Raw genomic sequence first — 20,987 nt, 5'->3', positions numbered from 1 at the left:
CCCTCCTCCCCTCTGCCACCTTGCTGTCCAGCCTCTGAGTGGCCCTTTTCTTCACAGTAAAGAGCAGCCTTCCACAACATAGCCATGTACCAGCTGGACCCACACCCATGACTGTCCTAGATGGCCAGGGCCCCCTAGTGGGATCCTAGGAGAAGAGGCAGGTGGAGTACAGCTCCTGGAGACCTATACTTGGCCAGTTATGCCTTCCATGCCCTAACTCTCAGGGGTTCTGCTTTTCTTTCTGTTAAATAGAATCAACTATCTTCCTTTCCAGGAATGGGAGAGGATGGGATGAAAAGACTAAAATAGACTTGACCCAGGGGCTGGCATGCAGAGGAGCTGGGACTAAGGGGACACTGTCATTGCTCCCTGCCCCCCTCTTGGGTGGCATGATGGCTACAGGGGAGGGTTCCAATGCCCATGAGCTGTGTGGCACTGTGGCTTTCTTGGCAGAGGGAGCCTGGGCTGGTTTGGTAGGGCCTGAGCGGTGGTCGCGCCTGCAGAGGGGAGGGTTCTTCCTGTACAGGGTGGGTCTCTGTCCTTAGGACCTTCTGCCACTACTTCCTGTCTCAAGGGTGGCAACAGCTGGAGTGACTGACTGGCTCTAGGACCTGGAGGGAACAGGATGGCAGGAAGTCTCTTCTCATCCCTGAACATGAGGGCAGAAGACAAGATCTTATTTCCTTTGAGCTGGTTATTTTTAGGTTAAAGATACCCCTGGTGAAATCACTGCTCTCTTCACAGTTGGTATTAGAAGAGCAAAGTGGGAGTCGGGCGGTAGCAGGGTGGGTTAAGCGCAGGTGGTGCAAAGTGCAAGGACCTACCGTTGTAAGGACCCCGGTTTGAGCCCCCGGCTCCCCACCTGCAGGGGAGTCGCTTCACAAGCGGTGAAGCAAGTCTGCAGGTGTCTATCTTTCTCTACCCATCTTCCCCTCCGCTCTCCATTTCTCTGTCCTATCCAACAACAAAGACAACAACAACAACAACAACAAAAACAAGGGCAACAAAAAAAGGAATAAATAAATATTAAAAAAAGAAGTGCAAAGTACGTCTCTGAGATAGATTTGCAACCACCCATTATTTTCTTGTTATATAGACGCCCCATTGGAGTTTGTTGTTTGGTGACATGGGACAGTGTGAAGTTTCCGGAACCCCACGTTTTCTGGGCGGTGTGTTCATGTGTGTGCGTACCTGTGTGTGTATGGTCATCTCTGTCTGCTGCCCTTTACTTGGGGTTTGCTATGAGTCTTGGATGGCTCTGTGCTCCCTATGGACTCTTCCTTCAGGCACAGAGCAGTACACAGGCAGAGCTGGGTGAGGATGGGGCTTTGGGAGGCATTGGAGTGCTCTATTCCTGGAAAGGATGGTTCTGCTGCTCCCTGACCTTGACCTGGGGCATCTAACTCCATAGGAAGACTGGCCACAGAGAGCAAAGTACCACAGAGAAGGGTGTTAGATCACTTGTAAGGAGCCTGTCTGGTACCACATACACAAACTTTTATGACTTTCACTTAGTCCCTTCCACCACCTGAATGAAGATGCTTCTAACCGTTCAAGCCGCAGTTGGTGGGCCACAACTTTCACTCCTCCCTGTGTTCTGTGGGGCACCCCTTCACTGTAGGGGTCACCAGTACCTCTGGGCTCTCTGGGTACCTCTTTCACTCCATGAGGAGGACCCTGACTCTGGCAGAGGGGCCTTTAGATTGTTTTGAGGGTCATGATGGTGGGTGGAATTCATCACCACCTCCTTCCTAACTCACTTCCTTGGTATATGTGGGTCTGGCAGGTCACCCTTGCTTGTATCTTCTTTCCTCTTTTGAGGGTGTTTATTCTGAATGTCCACTTAAGAACAATCTTACCAAGATGATATTGTGTGACTGGGGAAAAAGTGGATGGAACTGATTATACTAAATGCAGTAAGTGAAAGACAACTACTGGATGGTTTCACTCATGTAGACTGTCTCAATATATAACTGAAACAATGAACTACAAAAAAAAAAGTTTAAAATAAAATCCCGTCTCAGACTTTGTGTGAATGGTGGCGGTTATGGAGAGAAAGCGTCACAGGAATTTGATGGTGGGTGCGGTGACTCAAACACATCTGAGTGTGAAACAATATTTCTGAAATCTTGTGATTTTTGTAAACCAATGGTAATAAGGACTCATAATAAAATAAGTCACAAAAAATAAAATTAATGAGAAAAGAAAAAGGACAAAGGTTTTCCCTGTGTGGGGGGTGGGGGGGGAGAAAAGGTACCTCAGCATGGCAGACGTCCAAAGACGACCACATACACCCATCACACATGTACACAGCACACGGGGGACCAGGTTCGGCTCATTCAGGGTATTTTATTTTCTTAAAGTAGACAATCTTTGACGTTCATACTGTCGCCAGTTCCTCTTTCCCTCCGACCATCTCTTACTGTCCATGGCTGTGACTCTGCACACTGACCTTGGACGTGTCGGGACTGAACACAGGCTGGGAGAGAAGATTTGGCAGGGGCTTTGGCAGTGCCTTTCCTCTTGGCAACAGCTATTTCCATGAGGCCCTCAGCCAAAGTCCTTTGGGGCAGGTGCCACGGGCCTGGGGCAGGAAGAGCCAGCCGTGGGGTCCTGGCAGGGCTTCCCTCAGGCTACAAAGCTGGCTGAGCCTTCACAGGAACCTTAGCCACACTCTCAGGCAAAGGCCGGTCTCTCGCCTCCCCTGCCCATCCTGGCAAAGCCACAGTCATCTTGCTCCTTAAATACCAAGACATTTAACTATTGTTCATTCGCTCTTAGGTGAAGAACCTCTTTAAATACATCACATTTATTTACTTATTTATTTTCTGAAATAAAAACGAAGCAGAAACCGCACCAGGAACAAGAGGACGCTGCACAGGCTTATGTACAACACTGCCCCCTTGGGGCCACTAGGTGGCACTGCCGGGAGCAGAGGGACACACTCGTCCAGGTAACAACTTCAACACTCAGCAAGCCAGACACGAAAAAGAACCACCTGGAAAAAAAAAAAAAAACAGGTCTGGAAAAATCTGCATTTTAAAAAAGAATAGTCAACTGCGTTGGAAATTGTTTTCCCTCGCAAAACACCACAAGATTTGGCCAAGAAAAAAAAAAGAAAAAAGATGTTGAAGAAGAAAAAAAAAACAGGTTTTGATTTATAAAATGTCCGACTAGTAGAAGAAATGCTGGAACCCAGCTGGCCTAGTTGGAAACATGTTGCGCCACTCGCATTACTGTGTGGATTTTTGCTGCATATTTTGAAGCTGCTTTAAAAAGAGCTGTGAGTGGCCGGAGGTCTGGTTAGTGCTATTGCCTGGCTTCACACCCTGGTCCCAGGACATAGTTCAGAGCAGGCCAGCAGGGGGCACAACCTGTGGAGCAGGCACTCGGACCCGGGTCTGGCCCTCCCTCCTGTCCAGTGGCTAGCTCCTCCAGGAGACTCCTGTTGTCTACAGAGACCCTGGTGCATAGTGGGGCCAACTCAGGAAGGCAAAGTGAAGGGCTTATGGTGAACTTGGTGACAGCCCCCGCTCCCCGTAAGTCTTCAAGAGACCTCAATGATTTGGGGAACTGTGCCATCTCTGGACATGTGCATGTGAGTGTGTGTGTGTGTGTGTGTGTGTGTGTGTGTGGGTGTCTGTGTGTGTACCTACCTAGCAACCTATCCATATATACTTATATCTGCGGAAATGTGGGGGCCAAGGAGGTGAGGGGTGGGGGGCATTCTTCAGGGCCCCCCATCTTCGGCCCCTGGGCTGCATCTCCCTAGCACGAGTGGGGGTGTGGCACCCCGTGGGTTTCACCGTAGGCCAACAACAGGACGGCCGGCTCCTCAGCAAAGGCCTATGTACTTGAGATTGTTCTGTATGATGACGTCTGTCACGGCATCAAAGACAAACTGGATGTTACTGGTGTCGGTGGCACAGGTGAAGTGGGAGTAGATCTCCTTGGTCTCCTTGTTTCGGTTCAGGTCCTCAAACTGCCGCTGGATGTAGACGGCGGCCTCCTCGTAGGTGTTCTGGCCCTTGTACTCCGGGAAGCAGACGGTGAGCGGGATGCGCCGGATCTTCTCCGCCAGCAGGTCCTTCTTGTTCAGGAAGAGGATGAGTGAGGTGTTGATGAACCAGTTGTTGTTGCAGATGGAGTCAAAGAGGCGCAGGCTCTCCGCCATTCGGCTCTGGGGGAGGGAGGCAAAGGCTGGAGTTAATGCGGGCGCACTGCCGGGCCAGGCCCACACTGCACACGCAGCCCTTTCTCCAGAGGTGGCTTTTGACCTCCTGTTCCCCGGGGGCGGGGGCATCTGCAACCTCACACCCACAGGCCCATTCCCGAAATGCCCTGGATCTGCATATGAAGGCTTACGCCTCCCACGGAAAAACTGCCTTGTCTTCCTCAACCTGAGTGTGGGCAGCCCTCTGAGGCACTCAGTACTGGCCTGCTGGTGCTAGGGCTCTGTCCTTCAGACCTGGGTCCTGCCATATGAGGGTGTCTTTTTTTTTGGCCTCCAGGGTTATTCCTGGGGCTCAGTGCCTGCATATGAATCCACTGCTCCTGGAGGCCATTTTTCCCATTTTGTTGCCCTTGTTATCATTATTATTATTATTGTTGCCATTCTTGTTGTTGCATAGGACAGAGAAAAATGGAGAGAGGAGGGGAAGACAGAGAGAGGGAGAGAAAGATAGACACCTGCAGACCTGCTTCACCACCCATGCAGTGACCTCTCTGCAGGTAGGGAGCCGGGGGCTCAAACTGGGATCTTTTTGCTGGTCCACACGCTTTGCACCATGTGTGCTTAACCCACTGCACAGCCGCCACTGTCCCCCCCCCCCCCAGGGTATCTTATTGTCAGTTCTCAGTCAGAGTTTATAATGAGATAACCTGCACTTCTAAACCAGAGATGCCAGATGGAAGGTGGGAAGGTTCAGGCCCTTGTGCTTCTGCCCGGGGGGGGGGGGGGGGGGAGGCTGGGCTGGGCTCACACAAAGTCACACATGATCTCAACCAGCCCAGAGCAGGGTGCTGTGGTTTGGTGCCCAGAGCATGAGGACGGTTACACAGAAGACACGAGGCCACAGAGGATGATACCCTGTCATTATCTAAGTCTTTTTTTTATTGCCACTAGAGTTATTAGTGCCAGCACTATGATGAATTCACTGCTTCCAGCAGCCATTTCTTTCTCTCTGTCTCTCTCTCTCTCTTTTAAAGTTTGTTTGATAAGACAGTTTAAACTGAGAGGAGAGGGGATGATAATATGGGAGAGAGAGACCTGCAGATCTGCTTCACTGCTCGTGAAGAATAAATCCTGCAGGTGGGGAACAGGAGCTAGAATCTGGATCCTTGCATATGGTAACAGGTTAAGTTCAACCAAGATGCACCACTGCCCCTCCCTTTCTACGTCTTCTTTCCAAGGACCTTAAATATTGGAGCGACAATGATTTTTAGAGAAGAAAGATGTGTTTGACTCCTGAATCCCACAGTTTCCACACAGAACGGATGGCACCAACTTCTGCAAGGGACTCCTACTGCTGGTGAAAGCTATACTCATTTTAAGATCAGTGAGTGAGGCAGGCATCCAAAGTCTGGGGCCAGTTTAGTTTAGATTTGAGACACTAGATTTAAGAGCTTCTCTGACTAATTGTATAGTTGACAACAGGGTTGTGATGATGGGGATGGCCGCAGGCTCTGAGGCCATGTCTGATCCTCTCATCTTCCTGGACCCATTTTATTGAGACTTGGAGAGGCAGGAAACAGGCTTCTTGGAAGGGTCCAAGAAATCACTCACCACATTGTGGGGGAGCTAGGAGGGTGCCACACTTGATACCAGCTCTTGCACAAGCCCTGAGTTGCCTGACAGCCTCAGTGCTGAGAATGAAACAGGATGGGGGTGACAGGGATAACCAGAAGCATGTCAAGACCTTCCCTCCACCACCTCCAGCACCACAGAGAAGCTGCCCTAAGATCCCATCCTCCGCCTGAGAGATCATGCTTTTCAAAACTGACCTTATACTTACTTACCTTTCTTTTCCTTTCCTCCTCCCCTCCCTTCTTTTCCTCTCTTTTCCTCTTTCCTTTCTACCAGGACCCATGTGTGATTCAAGAACTTTTGGAAAACTTCTTGTGGTTGTTTAAATTTCAGATAAAGTGAGAGGGACATAGAAGAGACACCACAGCACCATTCTATTTTTTTCATGACTGTTTCCCTGCTGCCATGCATAATGGTCTCATGTGGTGCAGGGGGTTCGAACCCAGTCCTTGTGTATGGTAGAATATACACTCTGCAGGTGAGCTCCTTCCTGGTTCCTTATGCCATATTTCAAAGTTCAAAAGCAACAAGTTCTTAGTGTTTTTATAAATCCTTTTGTAACAATAAATCATAATAGTAAATGTCCTCTGAAATATATATTTTCCTGTAACAGGAATGCAGGCTCTTCAGAATTCCAGGCTACTTGTACGATGTCCAGTTTATCAGAGGTACTGGCGATAGATTTTGTCTCCAATTATTTACAGTGGAAATAACTGGATAGTTTTGAATTGTATACTGGTTTATTAGAAAAGTCACAACGTATTTTTTCATGCAAAAAATGTGTCATGACTTATCTGACAATCGAATACATATAAGACATGCTGATGCTGTTCTATTTTGTCCCATGTTTCTGAGTCACTTGCTGTATCTGTGATTTTGTATTTCAGCAATTCATTTCCTACTAATCAGACTGAAAGAATACAATAAACTACTACTACTACTACTACTACTACTACACACACACACACACACACACACACACACACACACACACACACACCTTCTGTAGAAACAGGAGCCCTCCCCCTAGCAGGATCTATGTGGTTTTATTTATTTGTTTATATTTATTTATTTTCCATTTTGTTGCCCTTGTTTTATTGTTGTAGTTATTATTGTTGTAGTTATTATTGTTGAAGTTATTGTTGTTCTTGATGTCATCGTTGTTGGATAGGACAGAGAGAAATGGAGAGAGGAGGGGAAGAGAAAGATAGACACCTGCAGACCTGCTTCACTACCTGTGAAGCGACTCCCCTGCAGGAGGGGAGCCGGGGGCTCGAACCGGGATCCTTACGCAGGTCCTTGGGATTTGTGCCACGTGCGCTTAACCCATTGCACTACTGTCTGACTCCCCTATGTGACTTTATTATATTCCCAAATTCCCAATCAGTGGTGGTCTGGAAATGTCACATTTTAAGGGGGAGCAGTACTCACTCTCATGGGTCTGCCATTTATTACTGGAATGATGTCATAATCAGGGGCTGTGCTTCAGATAAATAGACATGGTCCTTAGCACATGTTCACTAGCTTGTTGAGGAAACACCTGTTAAACCCAGTAGGTCCCAGAACTCACGCCAGGCAGTGGAGCCTTTGGCCTGTAGGGACAGAGGCCAGGCAAGGGGGTGTCCCCCAAGCCTGAAAGGGAATATTTTGGCCATCACTATGACGATTTCCGAGGCCCCTAAACTCAGAAGGGGAATCAGCTCAGAAAGTGGCAGCAGCGGGTTATAACTCTGACACACTTCTGACTCCCTCCCCCAAAGAGAGTGCCTGAAACCTTATTTACTGGGTATCTGAACAATCAGCCAGATATGTTTTGTAAACATGGAGGCTTTAGGTAAAATCAAAAGAATCTCTACTAACAACAAATAAGTCTGGGATCAGAAAACTTCTCTAAGAGATGGTAGTTGGAAATGTTACTGATAAGAACAATGTTAAACTTTAAGACTTTATTATATATGTGAGACCAGCCAAAAACCAGGACAAATATTGGATGATGTCACTTACAGGTGGAGCTTAAGAAATTTGGAAAAAACGAAAACACAAAGCAAAACCTGGCCTTGGCGTGGTGTATGGCACCAATGCAAAGGACTCTGGGAGGGGTTGGGGGTGGTGGTGGTGGTGTAAAGAGGGCCTTGCGGTCTTAGTGCATGGTGATGGAAAAGGACCCATGATGGGTTAGAGAGTTCTTCAGGCCTCTGTCATGGGGAAATAGGAAACTGCCTATGTGGCCACAAATGTAAACTATTATCTCCCAATAAAATGATTAAAAAAAAAGTGGCAGTCAGGTGGGACTGGGGATCCTGGCTTTTGACTTGGTGTCTACAGTGCCACCTTCTCCCTGGGGATCCTGCTCCAGCAGGCAGGGCACTGCCAGGTGGGCAGAGCAGCCTTCTGACACCTCAAGTCACACACCATTGAGAACGGAGTGTGCTATTTTGAGCTGTAACTCTGGAAACTGTGAAGTGTGTGTGAGTGTGAGTGAGTATGGAGGAACGGTAGCCCCGGGCACCGCCTCCCAACTGGGTTCTTCCCCATGTGGCACTGGCACAGGCAGGCCTGTTCTCCCACTTTTCATGTTCTCCTCTGTTTTATATGGATGGCTTCACTCAAGCCCCTGTCTTCCTGGAAGCCCGATTTCTTCCTGGCTCTGCCCCTCTATTCATATTCTTAACAGCACTTGACTGGCTATGGCCCTAGGCTAGAGAGGGACTGGGAATGGGACTGGGAATGTGTGTGTGTGTGTGTGTGTGTGTGTGTGTGCTGGGAAATTGTGCACATCTGCCATGTTGCCCCCTCAGGCTATTGCTAGTTCCCACGAGAGTTGGGACATTCTCAGAGTGCCTTTCCCAACCAATCCTGTCCCAGCTCGTCACTCCCGGTTTTTGCCCTATAAAGCCCTTCTTCTTCCACCCCTCGCTCTCTTGCCAGCCTTTCACTTAGGTGATTAGACACAGGGAAGGTTGCTGCGCGAGGTGGCCATTTTGGCTAGCTCCACGTGGCCCGAACCACTACGCTCTCACCCAACTCTGAGGTGCCTGCGTGAATAAAGAACTGTGTTCCCTCTCTGCTCCGGATCTCCTCTCTCTCTCCTCCAAGTTGCAGCACAACGTGTGTGTGTGTGTGTGTGTGTGTGTCTTGCATGGGTCTAGGCATGATGGAGACAGAAGCAAGCCCAATGACTTGTCCTCAACTAACTGGACCCAGTAGTATCAAAAGAACAAGCTGACATGAAGGCCATGGGATACAGTGAGGATCAGAGACCTGCACTTAGCTATTTATTTATTTATTTTTAATTATTATTTATCTTCCCTTTTGTTGCCCTTGCTGCTTTTCATCGTTGTAGTAGTTATTGATGTCATTGTTAGATAGGACAGAGAGAAATGGAAAGAGGAAGGGAAGACAGGGGGAGAGAAAGACAGACACCTGCAGACCTGCTTCACCATCTGTGAAGTGACTGCCCTGCAGGTGGGGAGCCAAGGGCTTGAACCAGGAGCCTTATGCCAGTCCTTGTGCTTTGCGCCACCTGCGCTTAACCGGCTGCACTACCGCCAGCTATTTCTAAAAATATATTTCACTTATTTATTGGCTAGAGAGAGATCTTAAGAGGGAAGAAGGAGAGAGAGATACCTGTAGCACTGCTTCACTACTCATAAAGCTTTTCCTCTGCAGATGGGGACTAGGGGCTTGAACCTGGGTCCTTGTGCGTTGTATTAATAGCATTTGCACACGACCAGGTGTGCCACATCCTGACCCTCAGCTTTTTTTTTTTTTTAAGGTTAAGTAATTAATTAAAGCTATGCTGGAGACTGAGCTCAGGACCATGTACTGCAGAATCCAACACTTTATCAACTGCACCACCTCCTGGCCTGCTAAAGATTTATTTATTTATTTATTTATTTGCCTCCAGGGTTATCGCTGGAGCAGGGTGCCTGGACCATGAATCCACTGCTCCTGGAGGCTATTTTTTCCCCTTTTGTTGCCCTTGTTGTTTACTGTTGCTGTTGTTGTTGTTATTACTATTATTATTCTTTGCCTCCAGGGTTATTGCTGGGGCTCGGTGCCTGTACTATGAATCCACAGCTCCTGGAGGCCTTCTCTTCTTTTCATTTTGCTGTCCTTGTTTTATCGTTGTGGTTATTGTTGTTGTTATTGATGTCATTGCTGTTGGATAGGACAGAGAGAAATCGAGAGAGGAGGGGAAGACAGAGAAAGAGAGAAAAAAAGACACCTGCAGACCTGCTTCACCGCCTGTGAAGCGACTCGCCCACAGGTGGGGAGCCAGGGGCTCGAACCAGGATCCCTATGCCAGTGCTTGTGCTTTCTGCCATGTGTGCTTAACCCGCTACACTACCGTCTAGCCCCCACTGTTATCATTATTGTTGTTAGTAGTATTGTTGTTGGATAGGACAGAGAGAAATGGAGAGAGGAGGGGAAGACAGAGAGGGGGAGAGAAAGACACCTGCAGACCTGCTTCACCGCCTGTGAAGGGACCACCCCCTGCAGGTGGGGAGGTGGGGGATCAAACCAGGATCCTTAGGCCAGTCCCTATGCTTCAAGCCATGTGGGCTTAACTTGCTGTGCCACCGCCCAGCACCCCTAAAGATAATATAATTTTTTTTTTTTTTTACCAGAGCACTGCTTAGCTCTGGCTTATGGTGGTGCAGGTGATTGAATCCAGGACTTTGGAGCCCCAGGCAGGAGAGTCTCTTTGCATAACTATTATACTCTCTATCCCCCCGTCCTATAAATTCTTTTATTATTGATTTAATATTTATTTACAGGATTACAAGGTAATAGGGGCATAATTTCACACTGTTCCTACCACTAGAATTCTGTGTCTCCTCCACTGGACACTTCAGTAGTTCTCCCAAGGTCACAGGTATGGGTTGATTTTATATCTATCACTATCTATAACTAAAGATTAATTTTTCTTTAAATTTATTCATTTTGACTTTTTTCCCCTTTTGTTGCCCTTGTTCATTGCCATTGTTGTTATTATTGTTGTTGTTGTTGGTGTTGGACAGGACTGAGAGAAATCGAGAGAGGAGGGGAAGACAGAGAAGGGGAGAAAAAGACACCTGCAGAACTGCTTCACCGCCTGTGAAGTGAACCTCCTGCAGGTGGGGATCTGGGGGCTTGAACTGGGATCCTTAAGCCAGCCCCTTGCACTTCACGCCACCTGCGCTTAACCCGCTGTGCCACCACCCAACTCCCAGATTTATTTTTCATGAGAAAGAATATGAGGGAGAGGCCTGCACATGGCTCAGCTCTGGCCTATGGTGATGCCAAGGCTGGAGCCTGGCACCTCAGGTGCATTTACCACTGTGATCTTCTCAGCTCAGCTCTTAGTTATTATAAGCCTCAGTTTCCCAGCCTGTGAAATGAGGTCTATAAGTGCCACTTCTCATGAGGTGACTTTTGGCTGAAGTGTGACATGCATGGAAAGCTTGGGCCTCATGCCGAGGTACCAAATAGACTGCTGGCAACCATCACAGGGATGATTCTGATATAAAAACGGGAAGCTTCTTAAAGGCGTGTTTTTTTAACTGGGTCTGGAGGAGGGGCTGGGCTCTAAAAAGAAGAAAGGGAGAAAAAGATGTAAATGACAAACCACCAAAACTTGAAGTCTGGTGGAGTGGACAGTGGAGAGGATGCAGCTGAGGACACAGGTTCAGCTGCTTGGTGCTCCAGGGCCTGAGAAAGCACTGTCCTGCCCCACAGCCTCAGTTTCTTCATCTCAGAGACCAGCTCTCCTGTATGTTGCAGTGGGGAAAGCCCAAGTCTGCCAAGGGCCGAGGAGCCTGGAGTGTTTGCTCATGGGAACTGTGAAGCTGGCTTTTCACCCTGGAAGCCAAGCTGGGAGGCTGGCTGCAGGCATAAATGAACTCCATTCACCATGGAGAGAGCTGCCAGGCCTGGCCCAGGCAACAGAGTGCCAGGCTCCAAGGGCATGGAGGATAGGGCCCTGGCTGGAGGGCAGGGTGGGGGGAGGTTTTTCATGGGCTGGCCATTAAGGTGGCACTCTTCACAAGCCTCTGGCCCCTTTGGGTCCCTGTGTAGCAAAAGATTTGGGGTCACTAAGGTAGGTGTGTGGGGTGCTGCCAGTCAGCTAACCGGATGTGGCTGACATGATGTGAGCACACCTGCACAGTCTGGTGTCTATCCTCAGTGTGGTTGTTACCACACCAGAGGTCATGCTCAGGGGCTTGTCTGACCCGCTCTGGATTCTGCTGAGGGCAGCTGTGGGCACAGGACCCCCAGCTCTCTCTATGGGGATGAGGGTGAATGGCCCCTCTTCTCAGATCCCTGTGGTCCATGTTATTGCACAGCTGCTAGCATGGGGTCAGGGTTAAATGCATCTGTGGCTGCGGTGAGGTGTAAAGACTGGCTTGCGGCTCCAGACTAAGTTCACTCTAAGGAACATCTCTCATGGAAAAGGTTTCATTTACACCTTGGGGGTGGGGGAGCATGAGCAAAGATGCCAAGAACTCTAGAGTGGCTGGGGAGGGTTGCTTGGGTGGCTCCCAGAGTCAGTGCAGGCTTCTCTGGGGCTGCCCTTGACCCTGGGCTCTGGGAGCCAGAAATCAGATGCAGTCCAGACAGGCTGCCCTGCAGCCCACAGCCCTGAGCTTCCCAGTCAGCCAGCCCACGGGGGGTCCTCAGCTTTCCTGAGTTCACTTTCCTTTTGGACTCCTCAGCATGTGGTGAGCTCAGAGGTACAAGATCCTCAGATGACCTGGTGTCTCAGATTGCCTCTACCTAAAGGACTAGGGGCCAAATGGCCCAGCAGGCACTGAGGCGAGTCTGGGGTGGGTGAGTGGGTGTGTCTGTGTTGGGCACGTCCCACATGGGGCCCAGGACTGGCAGCTAGGGTTGCAGGAGAGAGGCCTCTTGGAAAAGACAAATGTACCTGAAAGCCCTCCTTGGTGCTGAGAGAAAAGTGAGGTCTTGGCGGGGGTGGGGGAGTGGGGTGTGTGTGTGTGTGTTTTATCAGGTGAAGACAGGAGACACAGGCACTTGTGTCCCTGCAGGTCCAGTGCCTTATGTCAATACCTGTTATTGGCTGAGTGATCCTGGGGGTCCCCCTGGTCATGGATGAGACCAGAACTGCCTGAGGACACAACTCTGAACCCTGGCTTCTCATGTGAAAACCCTGGGCTGGAAATGATACAGGGGAGTGGCGTTTTGGACAGTACACCTCAGGGCACCTCAGGCTGTGTGCAACCTGGGTGCTCAGGAGTGGGCTGTAGGAACAGTGACTTGGTTCCATTCAGAACTTGTCTGCCATATGTTTGCTGCCTGCCGAAACCTCTAGGAGATACAGGCTGAGCTTGGGGCCAGACCTCCTCCTATCAACAAACCGCAGTGACCCTGGGCTCACTTCTCCTGTACCTTGGTTTCTGTCTGCCCTTTCAAAAGTCACTTGGCTTTCCTGGAGGGGAGGACCCTGGAGCTGTCTGGCGTCTGGTGCTACCAGTAGCTCACCCCGGCCTGAGCACCGGGACCCCAGGCATCTCTCCCATTCATTATCTTCTCTGAAAAGTCTCTCCCCAGCCTCCTACCATCTCCAGGCCCTACAACTCCCCACAGAAACACTGGAATAGCAACAGGGCCCTGCTCCACATGCCTGAGCCTCCCCCCCCCCCGGGTCTCCCTTTGCTACTGGACTTAATCTTGTGCTTGCTCCCCTGCCTGATTTGGACCTGAAGATGTGTGGCCTCACCCCCTGGTGAGTAGCCATGACTGCTATTCTTCTTACTTTTTATTTTTAATCCCAGGTAGGGGAGAGAGAGAGAGAGAGAGAGAGAGAGAGCGTGCGCCAAAAGTACATGGCCTGTATGCCTGGATGCTTTTCAGCAGAGATCCAGAGAGGAAGCAGGTGGGGCCAGCCTGAGCCATCTCTTATCACGGGGCCTTCCCAGACAGCCCAGCCTGCTGGTACCCATGTTCTTTACCTCCAACCCTGCCCCATGGCAGCACATCTTGGTGAAAGTGCCTCCCAGAGGGCAGGGCCTCCATGTTTGACTCACTCAGAGCCTAGATGAGACCCCTATGACCCCATGTGCACAAGAGGCCAGATGTGGCCATGGTCCACCTGCCTACAGGGAGGCTGTGGGCCAGGAGATCCCGGAGCTGCCCTTTGTGATCTCTGAACTCAAAAGCCTGCAGCTCCTCGAATCCTTCCTGTTGACAGAGGCTGAGATCCTGTGGCAGTGGCTGCCACCTCAGGAGGTGGCTCCCCTCCCTCTGCTTAGTACCCAGAAGCTCAGCAGATGAGCTGTGGTTTCCATGACAACCGGGGAAGAGGGCTCCACCCTCAGCCTCTTGCAGCAACATGGACTGCCAACAGGGGCAGTAAGAAGCCATTCATCCTTGAGATGGGCCCGGCCTGCAGGGCTGTTTGGCCAGACAAATGTCTGCCACCTGTCTACTTGGTGGGGGCTGGGGGAAGGCCTCCCGGAATTGGGGGAACCTTGCTGTGGAGGCACAGGGCAGTCCTGTCTCCATGCTTGAACCCACAACCCTACATTCTCCTGCTCTGGAGGCAACCACTCACGCTCCTGCTGCTCCTCCATTAAAGCCAGACAGACTGGGGGATACATCACCCTTCACACATTCTTTTTTACCCTCTCCTTTTCTCTATTTGTATGCAGTGCCATGGGGTGACAAAAGTGGAGTTTGTTTCTTGAAATGCCATTTAGAGGTATGCAGGAAAAGGGAAGTGGATTCTAGGCTACACTGGAACCTTGGTGCTAGATGAAGCTATCCGCATGCCTGGTTCTGTGCATCTCAGAGAAGGACCATAGGGCTCCTGAAGATGCCTGGGAGGAGGCAACCCAGTGGCAACCCTTCCGATCTTCCCATTTTACAGCTGTGGAAGTGGGGACTCAGAGGATGCACTTGTTTTGCTGGCCCACTACGCCTGTTCCAGACAATCAGAGCCTCCCCTTGGGCTTGGCCACTCAACCTCCACTTCTAGTGGCCTCAGAAAAATGAAGTGTAAGGACAGAGCAGGATGGGGGGGGGTCACCTCCAGATCAATCTAATTACAGCTGCCTGCTTTCTCCTGCAAACCTAGATGTACCCTGGTCAAGGAGCTGGAGAACAGGATAAATGAGGCCACTGCATCACTGAGTCCCCGACTGCCTCTCAGACTGTTCTGTGGGGACCGTGAGGGGCAGCAGGTGGGGGATGAGCTGAGCAGTGCTGCCCGTGGGGAACTCAGGACACCTACAGTTGCCTAGGTACAGTCATGCCAGTTTCACCCACTCTCCAGGTGTATGGATCCTTGGGATGACAAGACCAAAGGAGATGGGCACAACCCTCCCTCCATGCAGGGCAGCAACAACTAGCCCCACCTGTGTCCCTGTTCTTCCCAAGTCACATCTACCAGGAGCCTCCTCCTCCTCACCCACCTCTCCTGCAACCATTTCAGTTTTCACACACTGGTCTTGTGTCCCCAGGCTCAGCCATGGGCATCTCCATTTAGGAGTTGGGGGACTCTCTACTCTCACAGCCTTGTTCAGAAGCCTACTCCACTCAGCACCCATGCCCCACCCAGCTGACTAACTCACTCAGTGTTCTGGCTCCTGGGCTAACACTCAGGACGTACTGGAAGGGGCCATGGCTGAACCTCTAGTAAGGCAGGAAGCAGCCCTGCAGGGTGGGGGTCCTGAGCCACTAGCCCCCTCTGGCCACAGCAAAGCTGCCCCACCTCCCCTTTAACCCTGCCATCCCCGAGAGTCTTAGGCCCGGGAGGCAGACGTGAGACAGTAGTTATTTTCGACAATGGTGAAATGAGTCACAAAAGAAAGTGATCAATAGACGATGGTGAGGATGTGAGTGCTGGTGTTTCTGCCCACCCAGCACAGCTTTGCCTCGGCAGATGATGTGGGGAGATGCCAGTCCTGCCCCCTGTTCTGTATGGGCCTCCCAATGCCACAGTGGGCCTTCCCACACCTTTCCTCTAGACCCCAGGGGGTCACTTTGAGATACTGAGTGCAGAATGCTTTCCTACCTCAGAGGGAAGACAGAAGCAGGAAGCAGTCCTGGCTTAGAACAGTTCCCCAGGGGAAGGACACATGTGCCACCAGCTGTCCATATCATGCCACTCAAGGGCGGACAGGCAGCATGGAGGGAGGGGCGATGGGAGTAAATTGTCTTCTGCCAGGGGAAGGTGCATCCTAGGCTGTGGGCACAACCCCATCAGCTGAGGCTGATGTCTCCAGCTGTGGTTCCAGCTGCCCCCTGCCCCATCAATGGTACCTCCAGACACACCTCAAATCTGCCCATACCTGCCCACTACTATCACCTTTATCTCTTGCCAAGACATCTCCCGTCTCTGATTCAGCCTAAGGCCCACAGCAAGCCTATTCATCTCATCCTGTGAGCCTATCACAAAGCCCTTCACTGACCCCTCTGTGACCAAATGACCTTTCACCCTTCACTGACCTAAACCTTATCCCACAGTGCCGCACTTCCCACCGCCTACCCTCACACCCTTTTCCGTGTTGTTCCTTCCCCTGGTTCACAGAGAGGCAGCCCTCAGGCCTCCCTTCATGCTTCTCAGACCCCAGTCATGACTTTAGTCTGTCTGTCAGTTTGCTGCACCATCAATGCTGTCCTTACTGCCTCTGGCCTGTCCATGGGCTCAGTGCTCTGCCTGTCAGGGAGTGCTCTCTGGTGCCCAGGCAGGGCATTCTGCACAACAGAGGGCCAGATGGCGTGAGCTCTAGGTGTTTGGTGTGGCAGGCTCGTGAGGGGGCTGGGGCAAGAGCAAGCATGGATGAGTGGGTGAGTGGCCCTGGCCTCCCTCTCCCACACAGGTGTGCCCACCCCACAGATGGTTGGTAGGATGGAGAGGGGTACAACTGTCACACTCCCCTGCTCTAACTCCTGCAGGATGCCTGGCATGTGGCCAGGGACACTGAGGACAGCAGACCTTGGCCTTCACTGATGGTTGACCAGAGTCCCATCTCACTTCAGCTTCCTCATTCTGTGTATCCACCTGACGAGCTGACTAAAAAGCCTCTTCACAAGCTGGGGCTCTCTGGGCTTTAACACAGCTGGGAACAATCTAATCCTGTGTCTGTATGGATGGCACCTCTGGCTTTCTTTTCTTTTTTCCTACAAGCCTGTGGCCCATCCCCAGGGGGTCTGTGTGCAGATGCCCCAGGACCTGACTCCAGGGGTGAGGGTGGCCTGGGGTGGCTTTGGCAGCCACATGCAAGGAGACAGCCCTGGGGCCTTGGCACTTGGAGGTTACGCTAGAGATTAGTGAGAGACACACAAAGATTAGAGATCATCAACTGGGGTGACACACCTGGTTCTGCCAGACTCCAGGCCCTCAGGTTCTCAGGGGCTTGGCCCTTTTCCCAGGGATCAGAGAGGACTCAGCCCAGCCCTTCCCTTCCTTTGTCACATTTTCTTCTCCCAGTACCTGCCCACCCCAGGGACTCTCTGGGGCCAGCAGCAGATGCTGCTCCTCTTGGGGTGAGGGCTCACCACTTGCCTTCTCCCTCACCTTCGTACCATTCCCCCCCTTCTATCTCTCCACTCAATGACAACTGTGCCGCTCATAGTAACAGCACTGGCTAGGCCTGCCACTTCTAACAGCATGGGCTGTTTAAACAAGATAGCAGGCTGCTGGGAAAGCCATAACTCAGGCCTTAATAGCCTGAAAACTGTGTTCTGAACCTACCAGACTCAGTGGAGTTACTTCCTGCCTCACGCAGCAATACAGCCTTGGGCACCCCACTTCTGCTGCCCTGCCTGGCTCAGCACGTGCCTGCCATGGGCTGCCTTGTTCACTGGTCCCTGACTTTCTCTCTTGTATATCGAAGAGGGGTGGGTTTGAGCTGCCCCCAGCTTTGAAGGTGGGGGACAGCCCAGTGACTCCACTTAAAATGTGGCAGAGGACTCCTAGAGAAAATGGTCTTGGAATCAGTTTGCTTATCTGTGTGGTGGGGGCTCGGGGGTTTGCATGCAGTGCCCCCCAACAGTGCCTCAGGGCCCAGAATCCTTCTATCCTGTCCTTGTCTGTCTGTCTGAACAGCCGGGCAGACTGCTGCCCAGGTCTCACCATCTCTGTCACGATACCCCACAAAGATGAAGAACCAGGGGGGGGTCTCAGAACAAGTGTGGTGACCCCAGCTCTCAGTTTGGGCAGCTTCCTACGCACTTCTGGCTCAATGTAGGCTCCAATACGCCAGTCCTGGGCTAGACTCTGTGCACACTCCTCACACCTTCACCCTCCACTGATTCTGTGGTCAACCAGAAAACAAGGCCAGGCTGAGTGGAGCCCACACTGTACCTTGTAGACAGAATGCCCAGCTCCTTGGGAGCCGGGCAAGAGAGTGAGGGAACCCAGATCTGTGCCACTGGGCCAGTGCAGAGCTCAGATGGACCCAGGACAAGATGAGCCTGGGTCCATAGCTAGGTTGCTGCCCTAGGCTCAGAGCCCCAATCTGAGCTGCAGGCAAGCTCTACTCCAGTCAGGGGCTTTGTCCACCTGACAGCTGTTTCCTGGGGTGTCTGTGTATACCAACCAGGACACCAGCACCATCAAGCCTTGTGTGAACACACAGCTACTCCCCAACACAGATCCGAAACACACACACACACACACACACACACCCACACACACACACACCCTACCTTTCTCTTGTTTTCTGTTCTCACTGAACCTCAGAATCAATGACTCAGAGAATCAGAGAGCTGGAAAGGACCATTCTGGCTCCCACAAGTCAGTGTTGGCCAAAGTCCCAGGGAGGCTGAGCTCTCAGTTAAGTGTGGCATATCGTTTTTTTTTTTTTTTTTTTAAACCAGAGCACTGTTCAGCTCTGGCAGATGGTGGTGCAGGGGACTGGACCTGGGACTTTGAAGCCATAGGCACAAAAGTCTTTTTGCATAACCATTATGCTAGGTCCTCTACCCAAGTATGACACATCATCTGTACAACTTCTTTTTGCAGGACCTGAGGCAGGTGTGATTTCACTGTCTGGTGCCACATTTTCACTCAAATAGAGACAGAGAGAGGGGGAGACATCACAGCACTGGGGTTTCCTCTACTGCCCCAGCCCCTACTATGTAATGCTGGGGCTAGAACTAGGGTTGCATATATGGCTAAGCAGACACCCCACCTGGTGAGCTATCTCTCTGGCCCTACTCTGTATAACTTGAGTAACTCAGGTAAACTCAAAGATCTTCCCCCACCCCTCACCAGTTCCAAGGCATCAAATTCCCAGGCTAAAAGTTCAGGAGCTTCTGTTCCCTATATTTCATGGCCAGGACCAAGGGGCCCCAGGGCTGGCCTGCTGGCTGAAGGCTGTGAAAGATAAAGCCCAGACGCTATCGCCCACTTGCTCTGACACCACCCACTCAGCCTGCCTCACCGCTCTGCAGCTAGGTTGCTGCCCTAGGCTCAGAGCCCCAATCTGAGCTGCAGTCCCAAGCCCCAGTCCATGTCCAAGCCCCAGTCCATGTCCGCTTTAGCTGAGAGACCGGTTTCCTATTTGTTTTTGTGTTAAATCTTGCCGGCTTGATCCAAGCCCCCTGCTGTCAGTCACTGATGGGAAATTAGCAAACAGCGGGGTGCAGGTGCATGCAGACTGGAAGCTGCCAGCACAGACACAGGCCTGGCCTGGGGTGAGGTGACCATCACTGTCACCGGGGGAGGGAAGCTGAGAAAAGGATGCCCTTCCTAGTGGAAAATAAATAAATAACTCAGTGCTACTCTCTTGTTTAAGAAAAAACAAGTATTTGGGTCATCGACGCCCTAGCTTTGGCTCTGTCATCTGTAGGGTGTGTGTGGAGGAGGGGTGAGGACTAGGCCAGTGTCTCCTGGGGTCTCCTGGGGTCTCAGTTTCACGGAGAACCTGGTCAAAGAACAGAGCCTCTTGAGGAAGAATGTCCATGCAGATGCTAGGGCAGCCACACCACTGGGAAATGCTTGAGGGGACTCTGTGGGTTCCTGAGTCTTTCTGTGGCTCCCAGGAACTGTCACAGGTGGGCCTCAAGTCTGGGGCCCGCCAGTCCTGGTCACTGCACATGCTCAAGGCAGTGGCTCTATCCCATCCAGGATGCTGTTCTCTGGCGCTGGCCCTGGTGGTCACCATCAGAGCCTGTCTGACAGCCACAGATACCGGCTTCCTTAGTGGGCAGGACAGGCTTGCACTGTGTGTGGTCTCGAGTGAGCGGCTGGGGGTGGGGGCAGTGGCTCAGGAGCAAGGCCATGGCATCACAGCAGCTGGGCCTGTGCAGAGAGCAGTGGGTGGGGAGGAGCTGAGAGCAGGTTCAGGGAAAAGAGCCTCAGACTTCAAGGTCTCCCAACATTCAAGTTGTAATCACAGTGTCTTGATGGATGTCTCCTGCAGTGGTGGGGTAATTTGTGGTCTGATATTAGGAGGCAAGGTGTAGGAGTTGAGGTGCGGCTTCACAAGGTCCTCCTTACTGGTAACACAGGCACAAGGATTAGGTTGGGGGGAGAGGGTGGGCCTTTGCCTGGGCCCCGCGCTGAAGAACTGATACCTCAGTTCATACCTTGCAGGGCCCAGGCTTGCTCCTGCCTTGCTTTGGGGGGTGAGAGGGGGCTCATATGTTCATCTCCAGTGTTCCAAGTGCCTTAGGCACTAAATACAAGCGCAAGCAATAGCAGATACTGTTAAAACTATGTTCTCTTGTCCTTGAACTGAAGGCCAGTCCCACTGTACACACCAGGAAGCCAAGAGTGGCCCAGATGGCTCAAGCTAAAGCTCCAGAGGGCCAGGGGCCAGGTCTGGCGGGTTTTGTTCCTTCTTGCTTCTGTGGTCATGTCCTTAGGCAGACCAGGCTCAAGGTTGAGCCAGAAGGGGCGTGCCTGGGAGCCCAGCAAGCCATGGGCCTAGGAAGTGTCTCCCCTGAAAATCTTTCCTGCCGCCATGGGGATGGGAAACCTCCCAAGGACCACAGGTTGCTTCGGTCAGCTGTTCCAGAGTGTTCTCTTTTCCCAGTGGGTAGTAATTAGCGACAGACTTGGTTTCCCAGGAGCCTGAGACACGGGAGTCAGATGCTCCAGTGGTTTCTGGGGAACGTTGAGCAGGTCACAGATATTTTGCTTAAAAGAAAGGCTTTGTGGCCCTGCAGGATGGACTTGCTCAAAACTGCACCTTCAGGCCTCCTCTGTCAGGGGTCAGGTGGCCTG

General features: G+C 51.4%; 2 protein-coding genes across 2 annotated transcripts in view; one reads left to right on the top strand and one right to left on the bottom strand.

Annotated features, from left to right (window-relative positions):
- RSPH14 (radial spoke head 14 homolog) overlaps positions 1-20,987 on the top strand; it is an 85,691-nt gene that overhangs the window by 15,998 nt on the left and 48,706 nt on the right. The gene's annotated exons all lie outside the window — the stretch shown is intronic.
- Positions 2,330-20,987, bottom strand: part of GNAZ (G protein subunit alpha z) — a 53,045-nt gene continuing 34,387 nt past the window's right edge. The window contains exon 3 of the mRNA XM_007528788.3: positions 2,330-4,180. Coding sequence (XP_007528850.1) covers positions 3,836-4,180 — 345 coding nt within the window. The 3' untranslated portion in view covers positions 2,330-3,835. The remainder of the gene's footprint in view (positions 4,181-20,987) is intronic.

Source organism: Erinaceus europaeus, chromosome 6 (genome assembly GCF_950295315.1).
Source record: "Erinaceus europaeus chromosome 6, mEriEur2.1, whole genome shotgun sequence".
Taxonomy (NCBI): Eukaryota; Metazoa; Chordata; class Mammalia; order Eulipotyphla; family Erinaceidae; genus Erinaceus; species Erinaceus europaeus.
The sequence above is the reverse complement of the archived record's forward strand: the minus strand, read 5'-3'. Positions and strand labels throughout refer to the sequence as shown.